Below are 25,529 nucleotides of genomic sequence, written 5' to 3'. Positions count from 1 at the left end.
GTACTAAATTATGTCTAAAGACAGGTTTGCAAGCTCTAAAATAGCCAAGGAAGAGAGAGTTCCAGGGCCTCTAAAAGGTGCCAATTTCTGAAGGTCCTAACCTTTTGAGAAAAAATGAAGACAGCTGAGACTGAGAGCAGCAGGCAGACGAAAGTACTCCTGTGTCCACCCCTGCCTCACTCTTTCCCCACCCCTCATAGGGGTCAGAGGCCCTAATTAGCACCTATCACAACAACTTGAACAGCTTGTATCCTTTTCTTTCTCCCCTAATAGACTGTGAGCTTCTTGAGAGTAGAACCCTGTGCCCAGCACAGTGCCTATGCTGCTAGCTGAATGAATGGATGAACCACACTAAATCTGGTTACATCATCAACCGCATAATGGAAGCAGCAGGCATTTATTAAACATTCACTGCATGATAGGCACCAGGTTAAGTGCTTTATGTAGATTTATCCTCAGGACAATCCTATGAGGTGGATATTATTATCCTGATTCTAAAAACACAGAAACTAAATTCAGAAATTGCCCAAAGCTACAAAGCTAGTCAATGATGGAGCCAAGATTCAAATCCAGACTTGTATTCTTAACTATTACACTTTTCTTCCTCTCTTCTAAGATTCACCTCAGTAGTGAAATTCCATGATTCAGTGGAAGGAGAATTGGCATAGAACTCAAACGAATGGAAAAATCACTAGTATGACTATTAGGATCAGGAATGTTTAAAAGCAAAGGGGAGAGTGCAAGGAGCGCTTGCAAAAGATAGGCACATCTGGCAGAGCAAAGGAAGTGAAGACAGGCACATCTGGCAGAGGGAAGGAACTTGGAACAGTAGCCAAGCACAGGCTAGTCTTTCCGTGCACACTGCAGTACATCACTTAACATTGCTGATATCATGACCCCCTTAAGCTCGGATGAAGGTGAAATGTATGTTAAGTCTAAAAGATAGGGGTTATAGTACACAATGAATTCATGACATGAATTTGTTTTCTGGGTCTACTGTCAAAGGTGAGGGGTTATTGGCTTGAGATCCTGTGTCTTTTTCACATCTATCAAGATGTTCATTCACTCATTCATTTATTGAGCAAATATTTATAGGGTGTCTACTATATCCCAGATATTGTCCTAGGCACAGGGAATATATCCAGGAACAAGACAGATAAGCATTCTAGTAAACAGAGACAGATAATAAATGCACACATAAATACACAAGAAAATATCAGGTAGTGATAAAGGCTATGATACAGGCTGATGGAGTTACCAGGAAAGTGATTTATATGAGACCTGAGTTACAAGAAGCCAAATACACAGAGATCCTGGGAAAGAGCACTTGAGGTGAAGGAACAGCCCGAACAAAGGCTTTTGGGCGGGAATGAACTTGATATATCTAGAATATAAAAGAACATGTGGAATGGAGTGAACTGGTAAGAAAGTGATATTTGATGTACTCAAAGAGTATACAAGAGCCATGCCATATGGAGCCCTGTAAGCCTAGGTAAAGAGATCAGGACTAGAGTAGGCTAGGTGGAGAAACAAAGTCAGATTCAGGATGTTTTAGAAGCAGGGACACGGATTTATTGAAGAAATAAATATGGGGATGAACAAGTACAGAATCAAGGATAATGCTTACTTTTGTTTGACTGAGCTCCTGGACAGATGAGGCATAATTCAGTTAATAAGTATTTACTGAGGGCCTACTATCTATGTACAAAATATCACAGTTAGTAGTCTCTGCTCTACCTGATAAGCCATATTTGTGAAAATTCAAGCCCATGTATATAATTTATGGATAGAAATTGATGACAATAGTGAAGGCAGAAGATTTTAGGTTAATGCCTCTTTTTAAAAAAACTATAAAAGCTATAGACAATATAGTTAGTTTTTTATAATGTATATTGAGTAGTTAGGGAAGGCCTCTTTGAAGAAATAGAAGTTAGCCATGTAAAGAGTATAATTAGGTTTAAAAAAATGAGTTTTTAAACAGACAATACAAATATTCTCACAGTAAATTAAACTCATATTTTTTTTGTTTCTATTTTTGCCTTACTTTGTGGACTATGTATGAGTGATATTTAGGTCTTGGTTGCTACAGTGCATTGAATGGTGGCCGCCCCAAGAGATATGTCTACATCTTAGCCTCTAGAACTTGTGAATGTGACTTTGTTTGGAAGAAGGGGATTTGCAGATGTAATTAAGGATCTTGAGATGATACCAGGTGGGCCCTAAATCCAATGACAAGTGTCCTTACAAGAGATATACAGAGGATAGACAAACAGATATACAGAAGAGAGAAGGAGGGGGAAGACCACGTGAAGACAGAAGCAGTGATTGGTATTATGCAGCCACAAGCCAAGGAGTGACTAAGCCACCACAGGCTGGAAGAGGCAAGGGAAGATTCTTCCCTAGAGCCTTCAGAGGGAGTGTGGCCCTGCAAACATCTTGATTTCAGATTTGTGGGCTTCAGAACTGTGAAATAACTTTCTGTTGTTTTAGATCACCATGTTTGTGGTAATTTGTTACGGCAGCCCTGGGAAATGAATACACTTGGCTTCTCCCTCTTACTTAGTATGAATCTAGGCCAGTTTTCCCTAGATATCTATCTTTTACACTCAGGGACTCCAAAGTTAGATAGAGAAAACAATCTAAGAAGTCAAAAAAAAAGGCCAAATATCATCTATCTCAAAACCAAACATATTTTTGGATATCAAATATGACTGTATAATTTGTACCACTGCCTCTATTAACAAGGATAATGAGGCATGAACGCTATGGAGAGACTAAACATCCCAGGAAATGGTTTGAAGTCATTTGAAAGAAACATTTTATCTTTTTTTTTTTTAACCACTAGGTTGCACTTTCCTTTGCTACCATTACCCTGAATCATTCTATTTTATACATCCTGTAATTTTAACACAGACAGTGATTCATCCTATATAATTGTTCTTTAAAGTGAATCTATTGTCTTTAGTTGGACTTTTCAAAAAAAGGTATGCAAATATAAATAGGAGCTTATTAATTTTATTTTAATAATAAGTGATGACTTCAAATCTTACATCTTTGGATTTGCAGATGCTGTCAAATCTGTTTTGTGAAACAAAGCAATACAACCAAAGCTATTCTGGAGAAATGACCCTGTGGTATTACACATACACATACATAACCTCCATGATTTCATTAATTTTTTCCAAAGCCTTCTACAAAGGTCAGAGGAGGTATTATTTTAAACAAACAAAAATAAATATGTAAACAAGCAAGGAGACAAATGCTGTTTTAAAAAGTTATGTGGATCAAGAAAATGAAATAAAAGGCATCCAGCTTGGAAAGGAAGAAGTAAAATGATCTCTGTTTGCAGATAGCATGATCTTATATTAGAAAATCTTAAGAAATCCACCAAAAAGTGTTGAATAAGCAAGACTGTGCTTATAAAACCTGAGTCAGTGCTTTGGAGAGATTTAAAAATCACAAATCACAGTATCCAATGGTGAAATAAAAACACTGTCAGATAAACCAAAAACTAAGAGTTCACTGCCAGCAGATTTGTACCATAAATGATAAAGGAAGTTCTTCAAACTGATGGGAAGTGATACCAGATAAAATTTTAGATATTCAGGAATAAATGAAAAACACTCAAAATGGTAAGTATGAATAAATGGTAAATGTGGCTAAGTATAAAAATTATTTTTTCTGTTAATTTACTGAAAAATATAATTGTTGAAAACAAACATCCTAACATTATATGATAGGGATTGTAACATATACAGAGGAAATATAAAATGACAACTATAGCATAAAGGATGGGATGATGGTAAATGGAACTGTATGAATGCAAGGTTCTTACATTTCACTTGAAGTGGTACAATATTAACTTTAAGTAAACCATGAAAAGTTATAATTTCTAGAGAAATCACTAAAATATAAAATGCAAAAAAGTACAGCTAAAAGGCCACTAGACCCAACTTTATGTCTAGAAGAGATATACCTTAAAGACACAGATAGGTTTAACATTAAAGAATAGAGGAAGACATACCATGCAAACAGTAACTACCCAAAGAGCTGGAGTAATTAAATCAATACCAGACAAAATAGACTTCAAGAAAAGGCATATTACTAAACATAAAGGGGGAATATTTCATAATGATAAAATGGCCAGTTCATCAGGAAAAGACAATAATCATAATCATTAAGTATGTATGCACTTAATACCAGAGCTCAAAATTAATGAAGCAAAGACTGACATCATTTAAAGGGAAAAACAGATGAGATTGGTTCAAGATGGCAGAGTAGAAGGACATGTACTCAGTCCCCCTAGTGAGAGCACCGGAATCACAATTAACTGCTGAACAGTCATCAACAGGAAGACACTGGAACTCACCAAAAAAGATACCCCACATCCAAAGACAAAGGAGAAGCCTCAATGAGACAGTAGGAGGGGCGCACTCACAAGAAAATCAAATCCAATAACCGCTGGGTGGGTGACTCACAAACTGGAGAACACTTATACCACAGAAGTCCACCCACTGGAGTGAAGGTTCTGAGCCCCACGTCAGGCTTCCCAACCAGGGGGGTCCAGCAATGGGAGGAGGAATTCCTAGAGAATCAGACTTTGAAGGCTAGTGGGATTTGATTGCAGGACTTCGAAAGGACTAGGGGAAACAGAGACTCCACTCTTGGAGGGCACACACAAGTAGTGTGCACATCAGGACCCAGGGGAAGGAGCAGTGACCCCATAGGAGACTGAACTAGACCTACCTGCTAGTGTTGGAGGGTCTCCTGCAGAGGTGGCGGGTGGCTGTGGCTCACTGCAGGGACAAGGACACTGGCAGCAGAAGTTCTGGGAAGTACTCCTTGGCATGAGCCCTCCCAGAGTCTGCCATTAGCCCCACCAAACAGCCAGGTAGGCTCCAGTGCTGGGTCACCCCAGGTCAAACAACCAAAAGGGAGGGAACCCAGCCCCATCCATCAGAAGACAAGCAGATTAAAGTTTTACTGAGCTCTGCCCACCAGAGCAACACCCAGCTCTACCCACCACCAGTCTCTCCCATCAAGAAGGTTGCACAAGCCTCTTAGATAGCCTCATCCACCAGAGGGCAGACAGCAGAAGCAAGAAGAACACAATTCTGCAGCCTGTGGAATGAAAACCACATTCACAGAAAGATAGACAAAATGAAAAGGCAGAGGACTATGTACTAGATGAAGGAACAAGATAAAACGCCAGAAAAACAACTAAATGAAGTGGAGATAGGCAATCTTCCAGAAAAAGAATTCAGAATAATGATAGTGAAGATGATCCAGGACCTCGGAAAAAGAATGGAGGCAAAGATCGAGAAGATGCAAGAAATGTTTAAAGACCTAGAAGAATTAAAGAACAAACACCTAGAAGAGTTAAAGAACAAACAAACAGAAATGAATGATACAATAACTAAAATGAATATACCAGAAAGAATCTATAGCAGAATAACTTAGGCAGAAGAATGGATAAGTGACCTGGAAGACAGAATGGTGGAATTCACTGCCATGGAACAGAATAAAAAGAATGGAAAGAAATGAAGACAGCCTAAGAGACCTCTGGGACAACATTAAACGCACCAACATTTGCATTATAGGGGTCCCAGAAGGAGAAGAGAGAAAGGACTTGAGAAATTATTTGAAGAGATTATAGTCAAAAACTTCTCTAACATGGGAAAGGAAATAGCCACCCAAGTCCAGGAAGCGCAGAGAGTCCCAGGCAGGATAAACCCAAGGAGAAACACACCAAGACAGAAAGTAATCAAAGTGACAAAAATTAAAGACAAAGAAAAATTATTAAAAGCAACAAGGGAAAAACGACCAGTAACATACAAGGGAACTCCCATGAGGTTAACAGCCGCTTTCTCAGCAGAAACTCTACAAGCCAGAAGGGAGTGGCATGATATATTTAAAGGGATGAATGGGAAGAACCTACAACCAAGATTACTCTACCTGGCAAGGATCTCACTCAGATTCCACAGAGAAATCAAAAGCTTTACAGATAAGCAAAAGCTAAGAGAATTCAGCACCACCAAACCAGTTCTACAACAAATGCAAAAGGAACTTCTCTAAGTGGGAAACACAAGAGAAGAAAAGGACCTACAAAAACAAACCCAAAACAATTAAGAAAATGGTAACAGGAACATACATATGGATAATTACCTTAAATGTAAGTGGATTAAATGCTCCAACCAAAAGACACAGGCTTGCTGAATGGATACAAAAACAAGACCCATATATATGCTGTCTACAAGAGACCCACTTCAGACCTAGGGACACATACCGACTGAAATTGAGGGGATGGAAAAAGATATTCCATGCAAATGGAAATCAAAAGAAAGCTGGAGTAGCAATACTCATATCAGATAAAATAGACTTTAAAATAAAGAATGTTACAAGAGACAAGGAAGGACACTACATAATGATCAAGGGATCAATCCAAGAAGAAGATATAACAATTATAAATATATATGCAACCAACATAGGAACACCTCAATACATAAGGCAAATGCTAACAGCTATAAAAGAGGAAATCGACAGTAACACAATAATAGTGGGGGACTTTTAACACCTCACTTACACCAATGGATAGATCATCCAGAAAGAAAATTAATAAGGAAACAGAAGCTTTAAATGACACAATAGACCAGATAGATTTAATTGATATTCATAGGACATTCCATCCCAAAACAGCAGATTACACTTTCTTCTCAAGTGCACATGGAACATTCTCCAGGATACATCACATCTTGGGTCACAAATCAAGCCTTGGTAAATGTAAGAAAACTGAAATCATATCAAGCACCTTTTACAACCACAACGCTATGAGATTAGAAATCAGTTACAGGGAAAAAAACGTAAAAAACACAAACACATGGCGGCTAAACAATATGTTACTAAATAACCAAGAGATCACTGAAGAAATCAAAGAGGAAATCAAAAATACCTACAGACAAATGACAATGAAAACACGACAATCCAAAACCTATGGGATGCAGCAAAAGCAGTTCTAAGAGGGAAGTTTATATCAATACAATCCTACCTGAAGAAATAAGAAAAATCTCAAATAAACAATCTAACCTTACACCTAAAGGAACTAGAGAAAGAAGAACAAACAAAACCCAAAATTAGAAGAAGGAAAGAAATCATAAACATCAGAGCAGAAATAAATGAAATAGAAACAAAGAAAACAATAGCAAAGATCAATAAAACTAAATCCTGGTTCTTTGAGAAGATAAACAAAATTGATAAACCTTTAGCAAGACTCATCAAGAAAAAGGAGAGGACTCAATAAAATTAGAAATGAAAAAGGAGATGTTACAATGGACACCACAGAAATACAAAGCATCCTAAGAGACCACTACAAGCAACTCTATGCCAGTAAAATGGACAAAGTGAAAGAAATGGACAAATTCTTAGAAAGGTATAGTCTTCCAAGACTGAACCAGGAAGAAATAGAAAATACGAACAGACCAATCACAAGCACTGAAATTGAAACTGTGATTAAAAACCTTCCAACAAACAAAAGCCCAGGACCAGATGGCTTCACAGGTGAATTCTATCAAACATTTAGAGAAGAGCTAACACCTATCCTTCTCAAACTCTTCCAAAATATTGCAGAGGGAGGAACACTCCCAAACTCATTCTACGAGGCCACCATCACCCTGATACCAAAACCAGACAAAGATGTCACAAAGAAAGAAAACTACAGGCCAATATCACTGATGAACATAGATGCAAAAATCCTCAACAAAATACTAGCAAACAGAATCCAACAGCACATTAAAAGGATCATACACCATGATCAAGTGGGGTTTATCCCAGGAATGCAAGGATTCTTCAATATACGCAAATCAATCAATGTGATACACCATATTAACAAATTGAAGGAGAAAAACCATATGATCATCTCAATAGATGCAGAGAAAGCTTTCGACAAAATTCAACACCCATTTATGATAAAAGCCCTGCAGAAAGTAGGCATAGAGGGAACTTTCCTCAACATAATAAAGGCCATATATGACAAACCCACAGCCAACATTGTCCTCAATGGTGAAAAACTGAAACCATTTCCACTAAGATCAGGAACAAGACAAGGTTGCCCACTCTCACCACTATTATTCAACATAGTTCTGGAAGTCCTAGCCACAGCAATCAGAGAAGACAAAGAAATAAAAGGAATCCAAATCGGAAAAGAAGAAGTAAAGCTGTCACTATTTGCAGATGACATGATACTATACATAGAGAATCCTAAAGATGCTACCAGAAAACTCCTAGAGCTAATCAATGAATTTGGTAAAGTAGCAGGATACAAAATTAATGCACAGAAATCTCTTGCATTTCTATACACTAATGATGAAAAATCTGAAAGTGAAATTAAGAAAACACTCCCATTTACCACTGCAACAAAAAGAATAAAATATCTAGGAATAAACCTACCTAAGGAGACAAAAGACCTGTATGCAGAAAATTATAAGACACTGATGAAAGAAATTAAAGATGATACAAATAGATGGAGAGATATACCATGTTCCTGGATTGGAAGAATCAACATTGTGAAAATGACTCTACTTCCCAAAGCAATCTACAGATTCAATGCAATCCCTATCAAACTACCACTGGCATTTTTCACAGAACTAGAACAAAAAATTTCACAATTTGTATGGAAACACAAAAGACCCCGAATAGCCAAAGCAATCTTGAGAACGAAAAATGGAGCTGGGGGAATCAGGCTCTCTGACTTCAGACTATATTACAAAGCTTCAGTAATCAAGACAGTTTGGTACTGGCACAAAAACAGAAATATAGATCAATGGAACAGGATAGAAAGCCCAGAGATAAACCCACACACATATGGTCAACTTATCTTTGATAAAGGAGGCAAGCATATACAGTGGAGAAAAGACAGCCTCTTCAATAAGTGGTGCTGGGAAAATTGGACAGGAACATGTAAAAGTATGAAATTAGAACACTCCCTGACACCATGCACAAAAATAAACTCAAAATGGATTAAAGACCTAAGTGTAAGGCCAGACACTATCAAACTCTTAGAGGAAAACATAGGCAGAACACTCTATGACATACATCACAGCAAGATTCTTTTTGACCCAGCTCCCAGAGAAATGGAAATAAGAACACAAATAAACAAATGGGACCTAATGAAACTTAAAAGCTTTTACACAGCAAAGGAAACCATAAACAAGACCAAAAGACAACCCTCAGAATGGGAGAAAATATTTGCAAATGAAGCAACTGACAAAGGATTAATCTCCAAGATTTACAAGCAGCTCATGCAGCTCAATAACAAAAAAACAAACAACCCAATCCAAAAATGGGCAGAAGATCTAAATAGACATTTCTCCAAAGAAGATATACAGATGGCCTACAGACACATGAAAGAATGCTCAACATCATTAATCATTAGAGAAATGCAAATCAAAACTACAATGAGATATCATCTCACACCGGTCAGAATGGCCATCATCAAAAAATCTAGAAACAATAAATGCTGGAGAGGGTGTGGAGGAAAGGGAACACTCTTGCACTGTTGGTGGGAATGTAAATTGATACAGCCACTATGGAGAACAGTATGGAGGTTCCTTAAAAAACTAAAAATAGAACTACCATACAACCCAGCAATCCCACTACTGGGAATATACCCTGAGAAAACCATAGGTCAAAAAGAGTCATGTACCAAAATGTTCATTGCAGCTCTATTTACAATAGCCAGGACATGGAAGCAACCTAAGTGTCCATCAACAGATGAATGGATAAAGAAGATGTGGCACATATATACAATGGAATATTACTCAGCCATAAAAAGAAATGAAATGGAGGTATTTGTAATGAGGTGGATGGAGTTAGAGTCTGTCATACAGAGTGAAGTAAGTCAGAAAGAGAAAAACAAATACAGTATGCTAACACATATATACGGAATCTAAGGGAAAAAAAAAAAAAAGGCCATGAAGAACCTAGTGGCAAGACGGGAATAAAGACACAGACCTACTAGAGAATGGACTTGAGGATATGGGGAGGGGGTGGGGTGAGATGTGACAGGGTAAGAGAGTGTCATGGACATATATACACTACCAAATGTAAAATAGATAACTAGTGGGAAGCAGCCGCACAGCACAGGGAGATCAGCTCGGTGCTTTGTGACCACCTAGAGGGGTGGGATGGGGAGGGTGGGAGGGAGGGAGATGCAAGAGGGAAGAGAAATGGGAACATATTGTATATGTATAACTGATTCACTTTGTTATAAAGCAGAAGCTAACACACTATTGTAAGGCAATTATACTTCAATAAAGATGTTTAAAAAAAAAAAAATCTTCCAACAAACAAGTCCAGGACCAGATGGCTTCACAGGTGAATTCTATCAAACATTTAGAGAAGACCTAACACCCATCCTTCTCAAACTCTTCCAAAAAATTTCAGAGGGAGAAACACTCCCAAATGCATTCTACAAGGCCACCATCACGCTGATACCAAAACCAGACAGAGATACTACAAAAAAAGAAAATTACAGACCAATATCACTGACGAATATAGACGCAAAAATCCTCAACAAAATACTAGCAAACAGAATCCAACAACACATTAAAAGGATCATACACCATGATCAAGTGGGATTTATCCCAGGGATGCAAGGATTCTTCAATATATGCAAATCAATCAATGTGATACACCATATTAACAAATTGAAGAATAAAAACCATATGATCATCTCAATAGATGCAGAAAAAGCTTTTGACAAAATTCAATACCCATCTATGATAAAAACTCTCCAGAAAGTGGGCACAGAGGGAATCTACCTCAACATAATAAAGGCCATATATGACAAAATCACAGCAAACATCATTCTCAATGGTAAAAAACTGAAAGCACTTCCCCTAAGATCAGGAACAAGACAAGGATGTCCACTCTCGCCACTATTATTCAACATAGTTTTGGAAGTCCTAGCCACAGCAATCAGAGAAGAAAAAGAAATAAAAGGAATGCAAGTTGGAAAAGAAGAAGTAAAGCTGTCACTGTTTGCAGATGACATGATACTATACATAGAGAATTCTAAAGATGCCACCAGAAAACTACTAGAGCTAATCAATGAATTTGTAAAGTTGCAGGATACAAAATTAATGCACAGAAATCTCTTGCATTCCTATACACTAACAATGAAAGATCAGAAAGAGAAATTAAGGAAACAATCCCATTCACCACTGCAACAAAAAGAATAAAATACCTAGGAATAAACCTACCTAAGGAGGTAAAAGACCTGTACTCAGAAAACTGTAAGACACTGATGAAAGAAATCAAAGATGACACAAACAGATGGAGAGATATACCATGTTCTTAGATTGGAAGAATTAATATTGTGAAAATTACTATACTACCCAAAGCAATCTACAGATTCAATGCAATCCCTATCAAATCACCAATGGCATTTTTTACAGAACTAGAACAAAAAATCTTAAAATTTGTATGGAGACACAAAAGACCTTGAATAGCCAAAGCAATCTTGAGGGGAAAAAAACAGAGCTGAAGGAATCAGACTCCCTCACTTCAGACTATACTACAAGGCTATAGTAATCAAGACAATATGGTACTGTTAGAAAAACAGAAATATAGATCAATGGAATAGGATAGAAAGCCCAGAGATAAACCCAGCACCTATGGTCAACTAATCTATGACACAGGAGGCAAGGATATACAACGGAGAAAAGACAGTCTCTTCAATAAGTGGTGCTGGGAAAACTGGACAGCTACATGTAAAAGAATGAAATTAGAACACTCCCTAACACCATACACAAAAATAAACTCAAAATGGATTAGAGACCTAAATGTAAGCCCAGACACTATAAAACTCTTAGAGGAAAACATAGGCAGAACACTCTATGACATTAATCACAGCAAGATCCTTTTTAACCCAACTCCTAGAGAAATGGAAATAAAAACAAAAATAAACAAATGGGACCTAATGAAACTTAAAGCTTTTGCACAGCAAAGGAAACCATAAACAAGACAAAAAGACAACCCTCAGAATGGGAGAAAATATTTGCAAATGAAGCAACTGACAAAGGACTAATCTCCAAAATTTATAAGCAGCTCATGCAGCTCAATATCAAAAAAACAAACAATCCAATCCAAAGATGGGCAGAAGATCTAAATAGACATTTCTCCAAAGAAGATATACAGATTGCCAACAAACACATGAAAGGATGCTCAACATCACTAATCATTAGAGAAATGCAAATCAAAACTACAATGTGGTATCACCTCACAGCAGTCAGAATGGCCATCATCAAAAAATCTACAAACAATAAATGCTGGAGAGGGTGTGGAGAAAAGGTAACCCTCTTGCACTGTTGGTGGGCATGTAAATTTATACAGCCACTATGGAGAACAGTATGGAGTTTCCTTAAAAAACTAAAAATAGAACTACCATACGACCCAGCAATCCCACTACTGGGCATATACCCTGAGAAAACCATAATTCAAAAAGAGTCATGTACTACAATGTTCATTGCGGCTCTATTTACAATAGCCAGGACATGGAAGCAACTTAAATGTCCATCGACAGATGAATGGATAAAGAAGATGTGGCACATATAAACAATGGAATATTACTCAGCCATAAAAAGAAACGAAATTGAGTTATTTGTAGTGAGGTGGATGGACCTAGAGTCTGTCATACAGAGTGAAGTAAGTCAGAAAGAGAAAAACAAATACTGTATGCTAACACATATATATGGAATCTAAAAAAAAAAAATGGTTCTGAAGAACCTAGGGGCAGGACAAGAATAAAGACGCAGACATAGAGAATGGACTTGAGGACACGGGGAGGGGGAAGGGTAAGCTGGGACGAAGTAAGAGAGTGGCATGGACATATATACACTACCAAATGTAAAATAAATAGCTAGTGGAAAGCAGTCGCATAGCACCGGGAGATCAGCTCGGTGCTTTGTGACCACTTAGAGGGGTGGGATAGGGAGGGTGGGAGGGAGACGCAAGAGGGAGGAGATATGGGGATATATGTATATGTATAGCTAATTCACTTTGTTATAAAGCAGAAACTTACACACCATTGTAAAGCAATTATACTCCAATAAAGATGTTAAAAAAAAAAAAGACCCTGTTAAGAAAATGAATAGGCAAGCCACAGACTAGGAAGCTATTCACAAAATATATATGTGATATAGGACTTATATTAGAATATATCAAGAACTTCCACAATTCAATAAGACAAGCAAACTTATAAAAATGGGTAAAAGATTTGAACAGACACTTCACCAAAGAAGATATCTGAATGATGAGAACACAAAAAGTTGCTCAATAGCAGAGGTCATCAGGGAAGTACAAATTAATAACACAATGAGGGGACTTCCCTGGTGGTCCAGTGGTTAAGAATCTGCCTTCCAATACAGGGTACGTGGGTTTGATCCCTGGTTGGGGAACTAAGATCCCATAAGCCACAGTGCAACTAAGCCCACGTGCTGCAACTACTGAGCATGCAAGCCACAACTAGAGAGCCTGAGTTCTGCAACTCCAGAGCTCACGTGCTCTGGAGCCCATGTGCCACAACTACAGAGCTCACACACTCTGGAGCCTGTGTGCCACCAGAGAGGCTTTGCGCTGTAAATACTGAGCCTACGTGCTGCAACTACTGAGCCTGGGTGCCACAACTAGAGAGAGAAGCCTGCACACCTCAATGAAGAGCCCGCATGCCGCAACGAAAGATCCTGTATGCCACAATGAAGATTCCACGTGCTGCAACAAAGACTCAACGCAGCCAAAAATAAAATAAAAAAATAAATATTAAAAAAACCAAACAAACACGAGATACCTTTATATACATTCCAGAATCACAAAAATTAAAAAAGACTGATACCACCAACTGTTGACAAGAATGTGGAACCACTTGAACTGCTGTACATTGTTAGTGGGAGTATAAAAAAGATACACTGTGAAAAAGGGTCTGAAAGTTTTTTATATAAACGAAATACCTTTCTCTGGACACAGCAATTTACTCCTAGGTATTTATCCAAGAAAACTGAAAATACATGTCCTCAAAAAGACTAACACAAGAATGTTCATAGTGGCTTGATTCAAGATAGCCAATAACTAGAAACAGCCAAGGTGTCCAACAGAAGAGTGGATAAACAAATTGTGGTGTATTCATACAACGGATTACTATTCATAAAAAAGGAACAAACTACTGTACGTGCAACAACATGGGTGGATCTCAAGCACACGCTGAGAGAAACTTTAGAAAGAGTGTACATTGTATAATTCCATTTGTATGAAGTTCTAGAACAAACAAAATTAATGTATGGTGGAAAAATACACAGAATTAAGATTGCCTCGTGATAACCAGGGGCAGAAATTGACTGTGAAAGGGCACAAGGGAACTGTAAACAACTACTGAACTTCAGTTAATATTCATGCTGAAGTATTTGGGAGTGAAGTACTTATGTCTCTAACTTAACTTTGAATGCGTCAAAAAATAAGAGAGATTGATAATCAGAAGGATGAATATATGCATAGATATTCTATCAGGGAAATATAGCAAAATATTCATTGAGGTGGATATATGGATGTTCTCTGAATAATTATTTCAACTGTTATGTATGTTTGAAATTTTGCATAATAAAATATTGGGGAAAAAACTGTTTTCAATTCCTCTGCTCTCTCACATTGACTGTACAAGCTGGAACTGAATTTGTATGAAGTAAGCCAATAGGGGGTGCTATTTTCAGAATCATGATTTTATCTTTTAAAGAAAAACACAAAAACTTTAACATGAAAAACAAACCAAACTATTCCTTCTCAACAAAGAATGAATTAAAATGAACAGCAACTTTACCTTCACATTATATATGTCATGACTCTGGCTCTAAAGAGAGAATTTCTGAATTTCATTCACTGTGCCTCAGCTTAGATGCCTGTTTCCAAGACTAATCATTTAAAGATGGGAATCTGCCTTGACTATATAGCCTTTAGCACAAGACAATATATTTGCTCAATTTGGCCTCTCAGGGTGAAATGCAAGGCTCATACAGTGTCAACAAAACAAATCAAAAAACAATGTCAAGAAAAATTCACGTATTACTGTTAAGGATGGGTAGTCACCTAATAGATTACAGATTCAGTGTTTATAGCTTCAAGAAAAAAATTTTGGGTTTCATTACCTTTATCAAGAGATGCCCCAGCCATATGGTAAAAGCTCAATGCAGTGTCTACATCATTAATGTTCTTTAGGAAAGTAAAAAAGTTCTCCACTTCTGGAAATGTCAGACCCTGAAAGAAGAAAGAAGAAGGCAGTTATTCATGCCTATAAATCAGAAATTTATGCTATGTCTAGAACAGAGACTCAACAAATTAGTCAAGGAATGTCAAATTTGTACACAACAGGGGAACAAAACTCTGGTATTTTACCCTGAGAAACGCACATTGGCTAACTGCTTTCCCCTCATATGTAAAATTTGACATGAAGCTGTTTAAAGTTATGGCTGGATATCTTTAAAGAAAATATTTCTAACTATACCCTCCAATTAGTCACAATATCTGTTGTAACACTTCCTAAATGAGCTGTAGCCACTTGATCTGTTATACATCATAACAAGTAAGACCCATCAGGACTTTCATTTTAATAATCTACTCATAGGCCAGTCAAGCTTTTTGAGGCTTAAGCTAATTGAAGAACCACCAAAGTCAGTAATATACATGGGAACGGTTTCAGCATTTAACAGAGGAAGATTTATGGTCGTGTAAGGCTACGGCGGAAATGGGAACTGACTGCAAACTAGCATGAGGGATCTTTTTGGGGTGATGGAAATCTTCTAAAACTAGATTGCAGTGATGATTGCGTAACTCTGTAAATTTACTAAAAATCATTGATGGGTAAATTGGTGAATTGTACACTTAAAATAATTTATATATACTTTATGATATACAGATTATACCTCAATAAAACTGTTAAAAAATAAAAAGCAGTTATAGTAGAATGAGAAGAGGGGGAAGGAAAATTTGGCTTCCTCTGGAGTCAGCTCTAAAGCCAGATATCTAGTGCTGACAGGCCATAGGTAGTACAAACACATTGTAACGATGTTTCCTTGCCTTGTCTTTTAATTGGTCATAGCAAATCCATCTGCCAAGAATCAATCTAATTGCCTGAGCTCCCTCTGTGGCCCATTAAAAAAATAAGTCTCCTTCCTTCTTCTTTATATGCTATGTTTCTCACCAATCTAATCTCTCATCTGCTCCATTTTCTGCTTAGTTTTCAAAAACATTTAAATTATTTTTACACCAGGTAATATATGGATATGGTACAAAATGTTACACAGTACCAAGTAATTCTTCCCTTCCCTCTGTCATCCAGTCTCCCTCCCTACATGTGGTCACTGTCACCAATTTCTTGGGTACCTTTTCAGAGATGTTTCTGTGCTTGTCTTGCTCCAATAAAGCATTTCCCACCCACTGAGCTTCTGATTCAGTTACTTTGAAGAGGGTTCCAACACCACATTTGTGAAAAATTCCCCAAGCGAGCCTACTGGGAGACCAGGTCTAAAGCACTGCTTTAGAGGAAGAGTATGGTTAGGAGAAATAGAATTTTGCTAGAGAAGGGACAAGATCTGTAATAGGAAGCCTTGGATTTTATTAGTCCAGACTCTGGGCGGATCATTAATTTCTCTTTCTCTCTGTCTCTGTATTTTCAAAGGCAAAATGAGATCTAACAAAGCTGTTAGAAACACAAAAAAGAAAAATGGCTGTGAAGCACTGCATGGTCATAAAGTAATACACAAATATTTATTTAATACCACCATTAGGACCTTCAATCTTTTAGGTCTGGTTTCATATTTTGTACAGAACCCCACAGAGAAAATGATTAACATGTGCCAAATGAAAACACATTTTCATGTTAACAAATCCAAAGTGGAAAAAAAGAAGCAATTAGGAAGCAGACAGTGATCCCCCTATAATGGGAAATGGTCCCAGAGAGATGGGCTGGTAACCTTAGGAGCAAAGGCCCTTCATTAACTCTCATTTTAGTTAATTGCTGTGTTCACAAACTATTTAATCAACATGAGAGTAAAATCAATCTCAATCTCCCTGCTAAGGCAGGTTAGAAATTCTGGGCCAGAAATAATTTAGCACCCCAGATTTTCATCATCTGACAAAATCTGTCCTTTCATTTCAGGGCTCTTTTGCAAGGTCTTCAGGTCCTAAATTGACTCCTGCCAAAGCTAAAATACTTTATTCCTTTAAGGGAGATGTCTCCAACAACCAATTTATTGCTTTTAAATATAAATTCACAACAAAATATGAATTAGCCTATCATGATATATAATTATTTTAAGGTCAAATCAATGCCTGGACTAAACTTTAAAAATAAGTCTGGTCAAAAGAAAGGAGTGTTCCCTATAAAATCCACCTGTATTTGCAATTAATTTTCTGAATTACAATTTCCAACAGATATGAGCTGGGTTCTAGGTAGTGTAGGAGTTCTCTCTGGGAGAAAAGCATTGTCCTCTGTCACTTTCTGTTAATGAGTCTTCCTCCACAGCCAAGGGAACACCTTGGGCTGGACTGAACTGAGAAGCTGACACTTTTTCTCAGAATCCAGCCTGTTCTCAGTTGCAGTCCACAGCCTGTTCAGAGGTCCGTTCAGCTTTTCAACATCCAAGACAAGGAGGAAAAAGTCTAGCTGATAAGAATTGTTTTCCACCAACTTGGGGCGATACTATTCATGCAAGATTTCCTACACGAAGACTAATAACGAAGAAAACTGAGACAAGCACTAGCAATCTTATTTCTTATTTTCAGTTACTGAGTCTTTAAAGCTTAGAGTCTGCATCTAGGACAAGGCTCTTCAATTCATGAGGCCAGGAATGTTAAGTGATTTGTCTAACGTCCACAGAAATCTCTGAGGTAGGACTTGAACTCATCTTCTAGCTCCATGTCTACCACACCACACTACCTTGGCAATCCCTCATGGAACATGTTTAGTGCCAGGTCAGTTTCCCAGTCACGGCCAAATGGTTAACTGTTGTCAGGTGGAAAGGGTACTGAATTAAGAATGAGATCTGGGTTCTAGCCCTTGCATTGCTCTGTGTGTGTGTGTGTGTGTGTGTGTGTGCACGCGCACGCGCGTGTGATCTTTAAGAGATCTGGCCTCTTTACTAGTTTCTGGTTCAGTTTGTTCATCCCACCCCCTGGAAAACCCCAGATGCGGACTCAATTCTACCATCTGCCTCTTCCTGTACGAGGTACAGCTCTGGAGGGTGTCACAGAGCAGTGTTGACAAGTGTCATCACAAATCCATGGTCTCTAATCTCAGTGCTGCTCAAAAAAGGCCCAATCATCTCCTGAAATCTCTAATAATCTTATTCTCAATCTTTTTGCTTCTACGTTTGCTCCTTTCCAAACTACTCTTCATACAGCAACCAGAGTCATCTCTTTAAACATACACACAACCATGCCATTTCACTGATCACAACCCTTTAACAGCTTCTCTTTGCACTATGAATAGAACCCCAACTTGTTCCACACCTACAAGGTCCTGCATGTTCTTGCCCCCATCTCCCTCTCAGACCTCACCTCAGACCATTATCCTCTTTGTTAGTATGCTCCAACCATAATAGTCCCCTTTTAGTTCCTCACACATGCCAGATTCATCTTTCCTCCTTGTTATGGACTGAATGTTTGTGTCTCCCCGACCCCCCAAACTCACACACTGAAGCCTTAACCCCCACTGTGGCTATATTAGGAGATGGGGTCTCTAAGAAAATAATTAAGGATAAATGAGATCACAAGGCTGGGGCCCTGATCCTATAGGATTAGTGTCCTTATAAGAAGACACGTTAGAGAGCATGCTCTCTCTGCACAAACACTAAGATCATGTGAGGACATAGCAAGAAGATGGCTGTCTACAGGACAGGAAGAGAGCCCTCATTAGAAACCCAGTTTGCTGGCACATTGATCATGGACTTCTCGTCTCCAGAACTGTGAGAAAAGAAATTCCTGTTGTTTAAGCCACCCAGTCTGTAGTATTTTGTTATAGCAGCCTAAGCAGAGTAATACACTGCCTCAGAGTTTTAAACATATGCTAATCCTTCTTTCTGGAGCTTCCTCTCCGTTCTTCCTTCCTCTTTCCTTCTTTTCTACTTCCTTACTTCTTGTTCTAATATACCTTCCAATTGGACCACTGTAATAAAACAGCTCTCCCAAAGGTCATCATTTTACCAAAAACAATGGGTATTTATCATCTCATTTTACTGGACCCTTTCAGTCCCATATGACACTGTAGATCCCTTAGTTCATGAACACTCTTCTTCCTTGGCTTTGATTTCACTACTTCCTCTAGGTATTTCTCTAACCATTTCCTCAAGATTTCATTCTGGAGCTCTTTAAATGTTTGTGTTCTACTTGATCTTGCCCTTGGCTCATAGTTCTTTTCTGTTTAATATCCTCCTTGGGCAACTTCATCCATTCTTGTGGTTTTAATTCCAATAGTGTGTTGATGATTCCCAAATCTATCTCAGTCCTCTCAAGTAGATTTGAATATCCAATTGGCTGCTAAACATCTCTGCTTGGATAGTCCACAGGCATCTTAAACTCAAGATATCTACAGGTGAACTCTTTATCTCCCCCTGTAAACCAGCCTGTCTCTTTAAATTTGCAATCTCAGTTCATGGTGCCACCCATGGTCTGAACAAAAAACCTGGGGTCATTTGGGGCTCTCTCCTCTTCCTCGCTCACTGCTCTTTTTTTTTTTTTCAGGTACCAGAGATAAATCAGTCATAATTAGTCATTATTTCACTCTCATTATGTTAGTGCCTTTGCAATAACAATATGCTCCCACGGTTCCTTTTCTTCCTCTAGGCAAAGATACCTACCTTTCCCTCTTTGAAGTGCTTCTTGAGCTGCTTCTGCATGGCAGTCAACTTCTTGGACTGCACCCCACTGTAGGCCAGCAGCATGCCACCAAACTGCCTCTCGGTGATTCTCCCATCCACAGGGTCATGGCGTTCAAACTGGGAAGGGAACAGAAAGAGTGTTCATGGGGTCAAATGGAAAGTACTCTGACATGGAATGCGGAATGATCAACTGTGTTGGATGGCAGAGAATAGCTGATGGCTGGGACCATATTTTGAACTATAATTCTCACCAAGATTTAAAAAAATCAGTCAGAAACAAAAGATTTGTGTTCTTTTTTAATGTATCTATTTTATTTATTTATTTTTGGCTGTGTTGGTATCTTTGTTGCTGCGCGCGGGCTTTCTCTAGTTGCAGCGAGCAGGGACTACTCTTCCGTTGAGGTACACAGACTTCTCATTGTGGTGGCTTCTCTTGTTGCAGAGCAGGGGCTCTAGCCACACGGGCTTCAGTAGTTGTGGCACGTGGGCTCAGTAGTTGTGGCTTGCAGGCTCTAGAGCACAGGCTCAGTAGCTGTGGCGCATGGGCTTAGTTGCTCTGTGGCATGTGGGATCTTCCCGGACCAAGGCTTGAACCCTTGTCCCCTGCATTGGCAGGTGGATTCTTAACCACTGTGCCACCAGGGAAGCCCAAAAGATTTGTGTTCTTATTCCAGTTCTGCCACTAAGTTACCCAACTACTCTAAGCCTCAATTTCCTCACGGATAAAAAGAGCTGCTATAACATCTTATATACCTTCTAGATCAGGAGCTTCCTTGTGGGAATAAAAACAATGTTAAAACTCCATTCAAATTCATGAGTAATAGTATTAGTAATAAGTGCTCTCTGGATCATCCATGTCCCTGCTACTCAGAGAAAACTTAAAAGCTAATTATTACAAATTTGATCAATTATACATATGTAAAAGTCTTATCAGTTCCTTGATCTGTACTTAATATTGTTATACATTCAGATCTCTAAGCATTTCAAAGAAGAGTAGTGTTTTCAGGTTTCCCCCAAAATGGTAATCAAATGCTAGAACAACAACAGAGCTTGAAAAAAATGTATAGAGTGTAGGATGCCTCAATTAGACATGCATACATATCATAAAGCTACTAAAAAATCATGAAGTGTATTTAAACATGCAGATGGAAAGGTTAAGTATAAAGGACCTCTAGCTAATCTAAGTGATATCAGAAAACTAAGATTTTCATTTAAAAATGGAGAGAAGGGGCTTCCCTGGTGGCACAGTGGTTAAGAATCCGCCTGCCAACGCAGGGGACACAGGTTCGAGCCCTGGTCAGGGAAGATCCCACATGCCGCGGAGCAACTAAGTCTGTGCGCCACAACTACTGAGCCTGCACTGCAGAGCCCACGAGCCACAACTCCTGAAGCCCAGGTGCCTACAGCCTGTGCTCTGCAACAAGAGAAGCCACCGCAATGAGAAGCCCACGCACCGCAACGAAGGTAGCCCCAGCTCACCGCAACTAGAGAAAGCCCGTGCGCAGCAACAAAGACCCAACACAGCCAAAAATAAATAAATAAAATAAATTTAAAAAAATAAAAATAAAATAAAAATGGAGAGAAGAAAGTTATCTCAATGCCAGCTGCAGTGTTAATGATACTTATAAATGCATAAATAATAAAATGGCTAAAGATGGGCCCAGAAACCAATTAGAAAGCAAAACGATTTCAAGATGGTAGAATTTCCCCATGGTTTTATTGGAAAATATCAGTTACCAGGAAACTTTCAGATTCCTATGTGGCAGGGCATAATCCTCTTCTCCTAAGAGGGTTATATATAGACATAAGACATGGCCAAGTAAGGTCATGTCAACAAACATTTCCTGAATGTCTACTAGTTGTTTAGCAGTGTGTTAGTCATTGTGGAGTACCGGAAAGTAGAAGATTCAGTTTCTGTCCTTAGGAACTTCACCATCTAGTAACAGGATAAGATTTACACATAAGACACAAAATAAGGAAGTATGTAGTTAAGAATGAAATTCTCTCTCAATTTTTTTTTTTTTTTTTTGGCTGCACCACACGGCATGCAGAATCTTAATTCCCCAACCACGGATTGAACCAATGCCCCCTTTAGTGGAAGTGCAGAGTCCTAACCACTGGACCGGCAGGGAATTCCCCTCTATGTTTTTATTTCCTTGGTTAGTTTGGTAAGTTGATATACACCTTAATTTGTCTCCTCACCGGTCAGACTATGTCAATGAGCAAGACAAAAAATTACATTTTAACAACAGCAATCATTTACTGAAAATGTACTACGAGCCAGGTACTTCACCCATATATTCTTTCATTTAATCACTGTAAGAACCCTGTGGAGTAGATATTATGAGCTCCATTTTACAGATGAGAAAACTGAGTGAACATGAAGTTAGAGCTTGGAGTCAAACGCGGCTCTATCTGGATCCAAAGACTGTATCTCAATATCATACTATTTCCTCCTTTTAAGCAGTAGTACATATTCATCCTATAGGATAGCATTATGTTGTTCTGGATGAACTTATAAAGCAATGGGATTTAATCATATTTGACTGAGAAGCAAAACTACTTCCAAAGAAATCAACTTCATCAATATTAAGTGAAAGCCTCACTTTTAACTCAACCACTCAGTATTTCATGTTTGTCATACCATCACTTCTACAGAGCTGATTAATTTTTGACAGTACCAGAAGTTTTCAGGATTTAAGTTTGATTTATGATTCAATTTACCATACTGAAACAAAATGGAGGACTGATAAAATTTTTGCAAATGGGAGTACTATCTGCAGTGTTTAAATCAGATTTTCAGTGAAATGTGATTCCCCGGCCAAAGTTGGGCTTCTTTAAAGCAAGCGAAGCAAAGCTATGGTCCTGGGCTTCAACAATTTAGGGTGCTCATTTTACCCTTAACTGGAAGATTTCGCAGCTGTGGAGAAATCCCATACATTTGAACTAGATGAGTTAAGCTGTATCCTACAAGATGGATTCAAGGTTGCAATGTCTCTTTTCATAGCGTTGACAGCAGCAGCAGTGTGCTCGAGGCTTATGAAAGACTGCATTCATCTGCTCTCCACAGGTGCATAAAACCTCACCTCTGCTATGTTTCAAAGGCAGTAAAGACAATTTCCAGTGGACATCACCAAGTAACAATTCCAGTGCTCGAATTAGCATTTTTACTAATGTTCTTTGAAAACACAGACTTATCTTTTTCTATCATTATTATTATTGTTAATATTTTGATGTGGTTGGAACCTGAAACGGCTTAAAAACTATAAAACTCAGCTCCATGCAGTATAGCCCACTTCAAAGTTTACTACCTCCTCTGTAATTTGATTTGGGGCAGCACTGAAGACCTACTAGGCTAGGGAGCTTTAAGAGTCGTTTCTCAAGGACCTGCATTATGGCTAAATTTTCAAGGGCAATAGCTCGATATCATGTGGCACCATATGAATGTAATTCCCAAGGTCATGAGAGGGTCTTTGGGGAAAGACGTAGGTTATTGCAAAATTATCACAGTGTAGAAAGCTCCTAATTGTATATCTGGAGGCAATTCATATGATTGGCTTGTATTTTATTTACCAAATATTGATTGAGCCTCTTAAGTTCCACTTCAATGACAAGAAATTCCATTCTGTTTGATCCTGTGGCACAGAATGTGTGTGTTCCAGGACACCACCCACAATTTTCATTGCTCTTTCAGACTATACTACAAAGCTACAGTAATCCAAACAGCATATTGGCATGAAAACAGACGTAAAGATGAATGGAACAAAATAGAGAGCCCAGAAATAAACCCACACACCTGTGGTTAACTAATCTATGACAAAGAGGGTGAGAACATACAACAGAGAAAAGACCATCTCTTCAATAAGTGGTGCTGGGAGAACTAGACACATGGAGAACAAAGAGATTAGAACATTCCCTCATACCATACATAAAAATAAACTCAAGATGGTTTAAAGACTTCAACGTAAGACCTGAAACCATAAAACTCCCAGAAAAAAACACAGTTTGACATAAATTGTAACAATATTTTCTTGGATCAGTCTCCTAAGGCCAAAGGGGAAAAAAAAAAAAAACAACCAATGGACCTAATCAAACTTAAAATATTTGTAAATGATGAGACCAACAAGGGATTAATATCCAAAATATACAAACCGTCCATACAAGTCAATATCAAAAAAACCCAAACAACCCAATCAGAAAATGGGCAGAAGACCTGAATAGACATTTTTCCAAAGAAGACATACAGATAGCTAACAGGCACATGAAAAGATGCTCAACACTGCTAATTATCAGAGAAATGCACAAATTGAAACCACAATGAGGTATCACTTCCCACTTGTCGGACTGGCTATCATCAAAACATTTACAAATAAATGGTGGAGAAGGTGTGGAGAAAAGGGAACCCTCCTCCTATACTATTGGTGCAAATGTAAATTGGTGCAGCCACTATGGAAACAGTATGGATGTTCCTTGAAAAACTAAAAATAGAAGTATCATATGACCCATCAATTCCACTCCTGGATATATATCTGGAAAAAATGAAAATACGAATTCAAAAGATACATGCAACCCAATGTTCATACCAGCACTATTTACAATAACCAAGACATGGAAGCAACTCATGTGCCCATCAATAGATGACTGGATTAAGAAGATGTAGTACATATATGCAATGGACTACTACTCAGCCATAAAAATAAGAATGAAATATAGTCATTTGCAGCAATGTGGGTAGACCTAGAGAACATTATATTTAGTGAAATAAGTCAGAGAAAGACAAATACTGTATGATATCACTTATATGTGGAATCTAAAAATGATACAAATGAATATATATACAGAACAGACACAGACACAAAGATATGGAAAACAAACTTATGGTTACCAAAGGGAAGAGGAAAGGAGGGAGGGACAAATTAGGGGAATGGGCTTAACAGATACAAACTACTATGTATAAAATAGATAAACAATAAGGATATACTGTATAGGACAGGGAATTATACCCATTATCTTGTAGTAACCTATAATGGAGTATAACCTGCAAAAATACTGAATCACTGTGCTGTACACCTGAAAAGAACACAACATTGTAAATTGACTATACTTCAATAAAATTAAAAAAAAAAAAAAAGAAATTCCATTCTGTTGGATCTTGTGGCATAGAACGTGTGCATTCCAGCACACCACTCACCATCTGCATTGCTTCTTTGAGTCTAGGAAGAGAAATGAACAACTTAGCATTTTCTCTTCTGTGCCACTGCCACTTTCTCAAATGGATATAAGCTGCTGGCTCCCTGTTGTTTCCCCAGGGGGCTGCAGGGCAGGCAAAGAGGGGTCAGAGGAGAGGAGCCAAAAGACTGTCTGCAAGATTTTTCCTGGCTTCTTGTTCCCACCCTTGCCCCTTGTTGAGAGAAAGAACAGCTTTTTGGAAGGACAGATGGTCTATATATCCATTAGCATCTAGAGATGAAATGATTTAAGGAAGAAGGGAAGTCAGGAAGAGAAGAAAACATGTATTATAAACAAAGGCCAAAATAAGACTAGAAAAATAGTAAAAGGAAAAAGAAATCAGTATCTGCAAGTGGGTCTTGATTTATTAAAGTGTTTTGAAGTTAA

General features: G+C 38.2%; 1 protein-coding gene across 3 annotated transcripts in view; it reads right to left on the bottom strand.

Moving 5' to 3' along the window:
* The window catches only part of MICU1 (mitochondrial calcium uptake 1), a 224,013-nt gene that overhangs the window by 21,219 nt on the left and 177,265 nt on the right, over nt 1–25,529 (bottom strand). For all 3 annotated transcript variants that reach the window (XM_057531159.1, XM_057531157.1, XM_057531158.1), the window contains 2 exons: nt 19,893–20,030; nt 15,186–15,294 (listed from right to left, as the gene is read on the bottom strand). In XM_057531159.1, the coding sequence (XP_057387142.1) occupies nt 15,186–15,294; nt 19,893–20,030 (247 nt within the window). The remainder of the gene's footprint in view (nt 1–15,185; nt 15,295–19,892; nt 20,031–25,529) is intronic.

The sequence above is a fragment of the Balaenoptera acutorostrata genome, chromosome 16, assembly GCF_949987535.1.
Source record: "Balaenoptera acutorostrata chromosome 16, mBalAcu1.1, whole genome shotgun sequence".
In the NCBI taxonomy this organism is placed as follows: Eukaryota; Metazoa; Chordata; class Mammalia; order Artiodactyla; family Balaenopteridae; genus Balaenoptera; species Balaenoptera acutorostrata.
The sequence above is the reverse complement of the archived record's forward strand: the minus strand, read 5'-3'. Positions and strand labels throughout refer to the sequence as shown.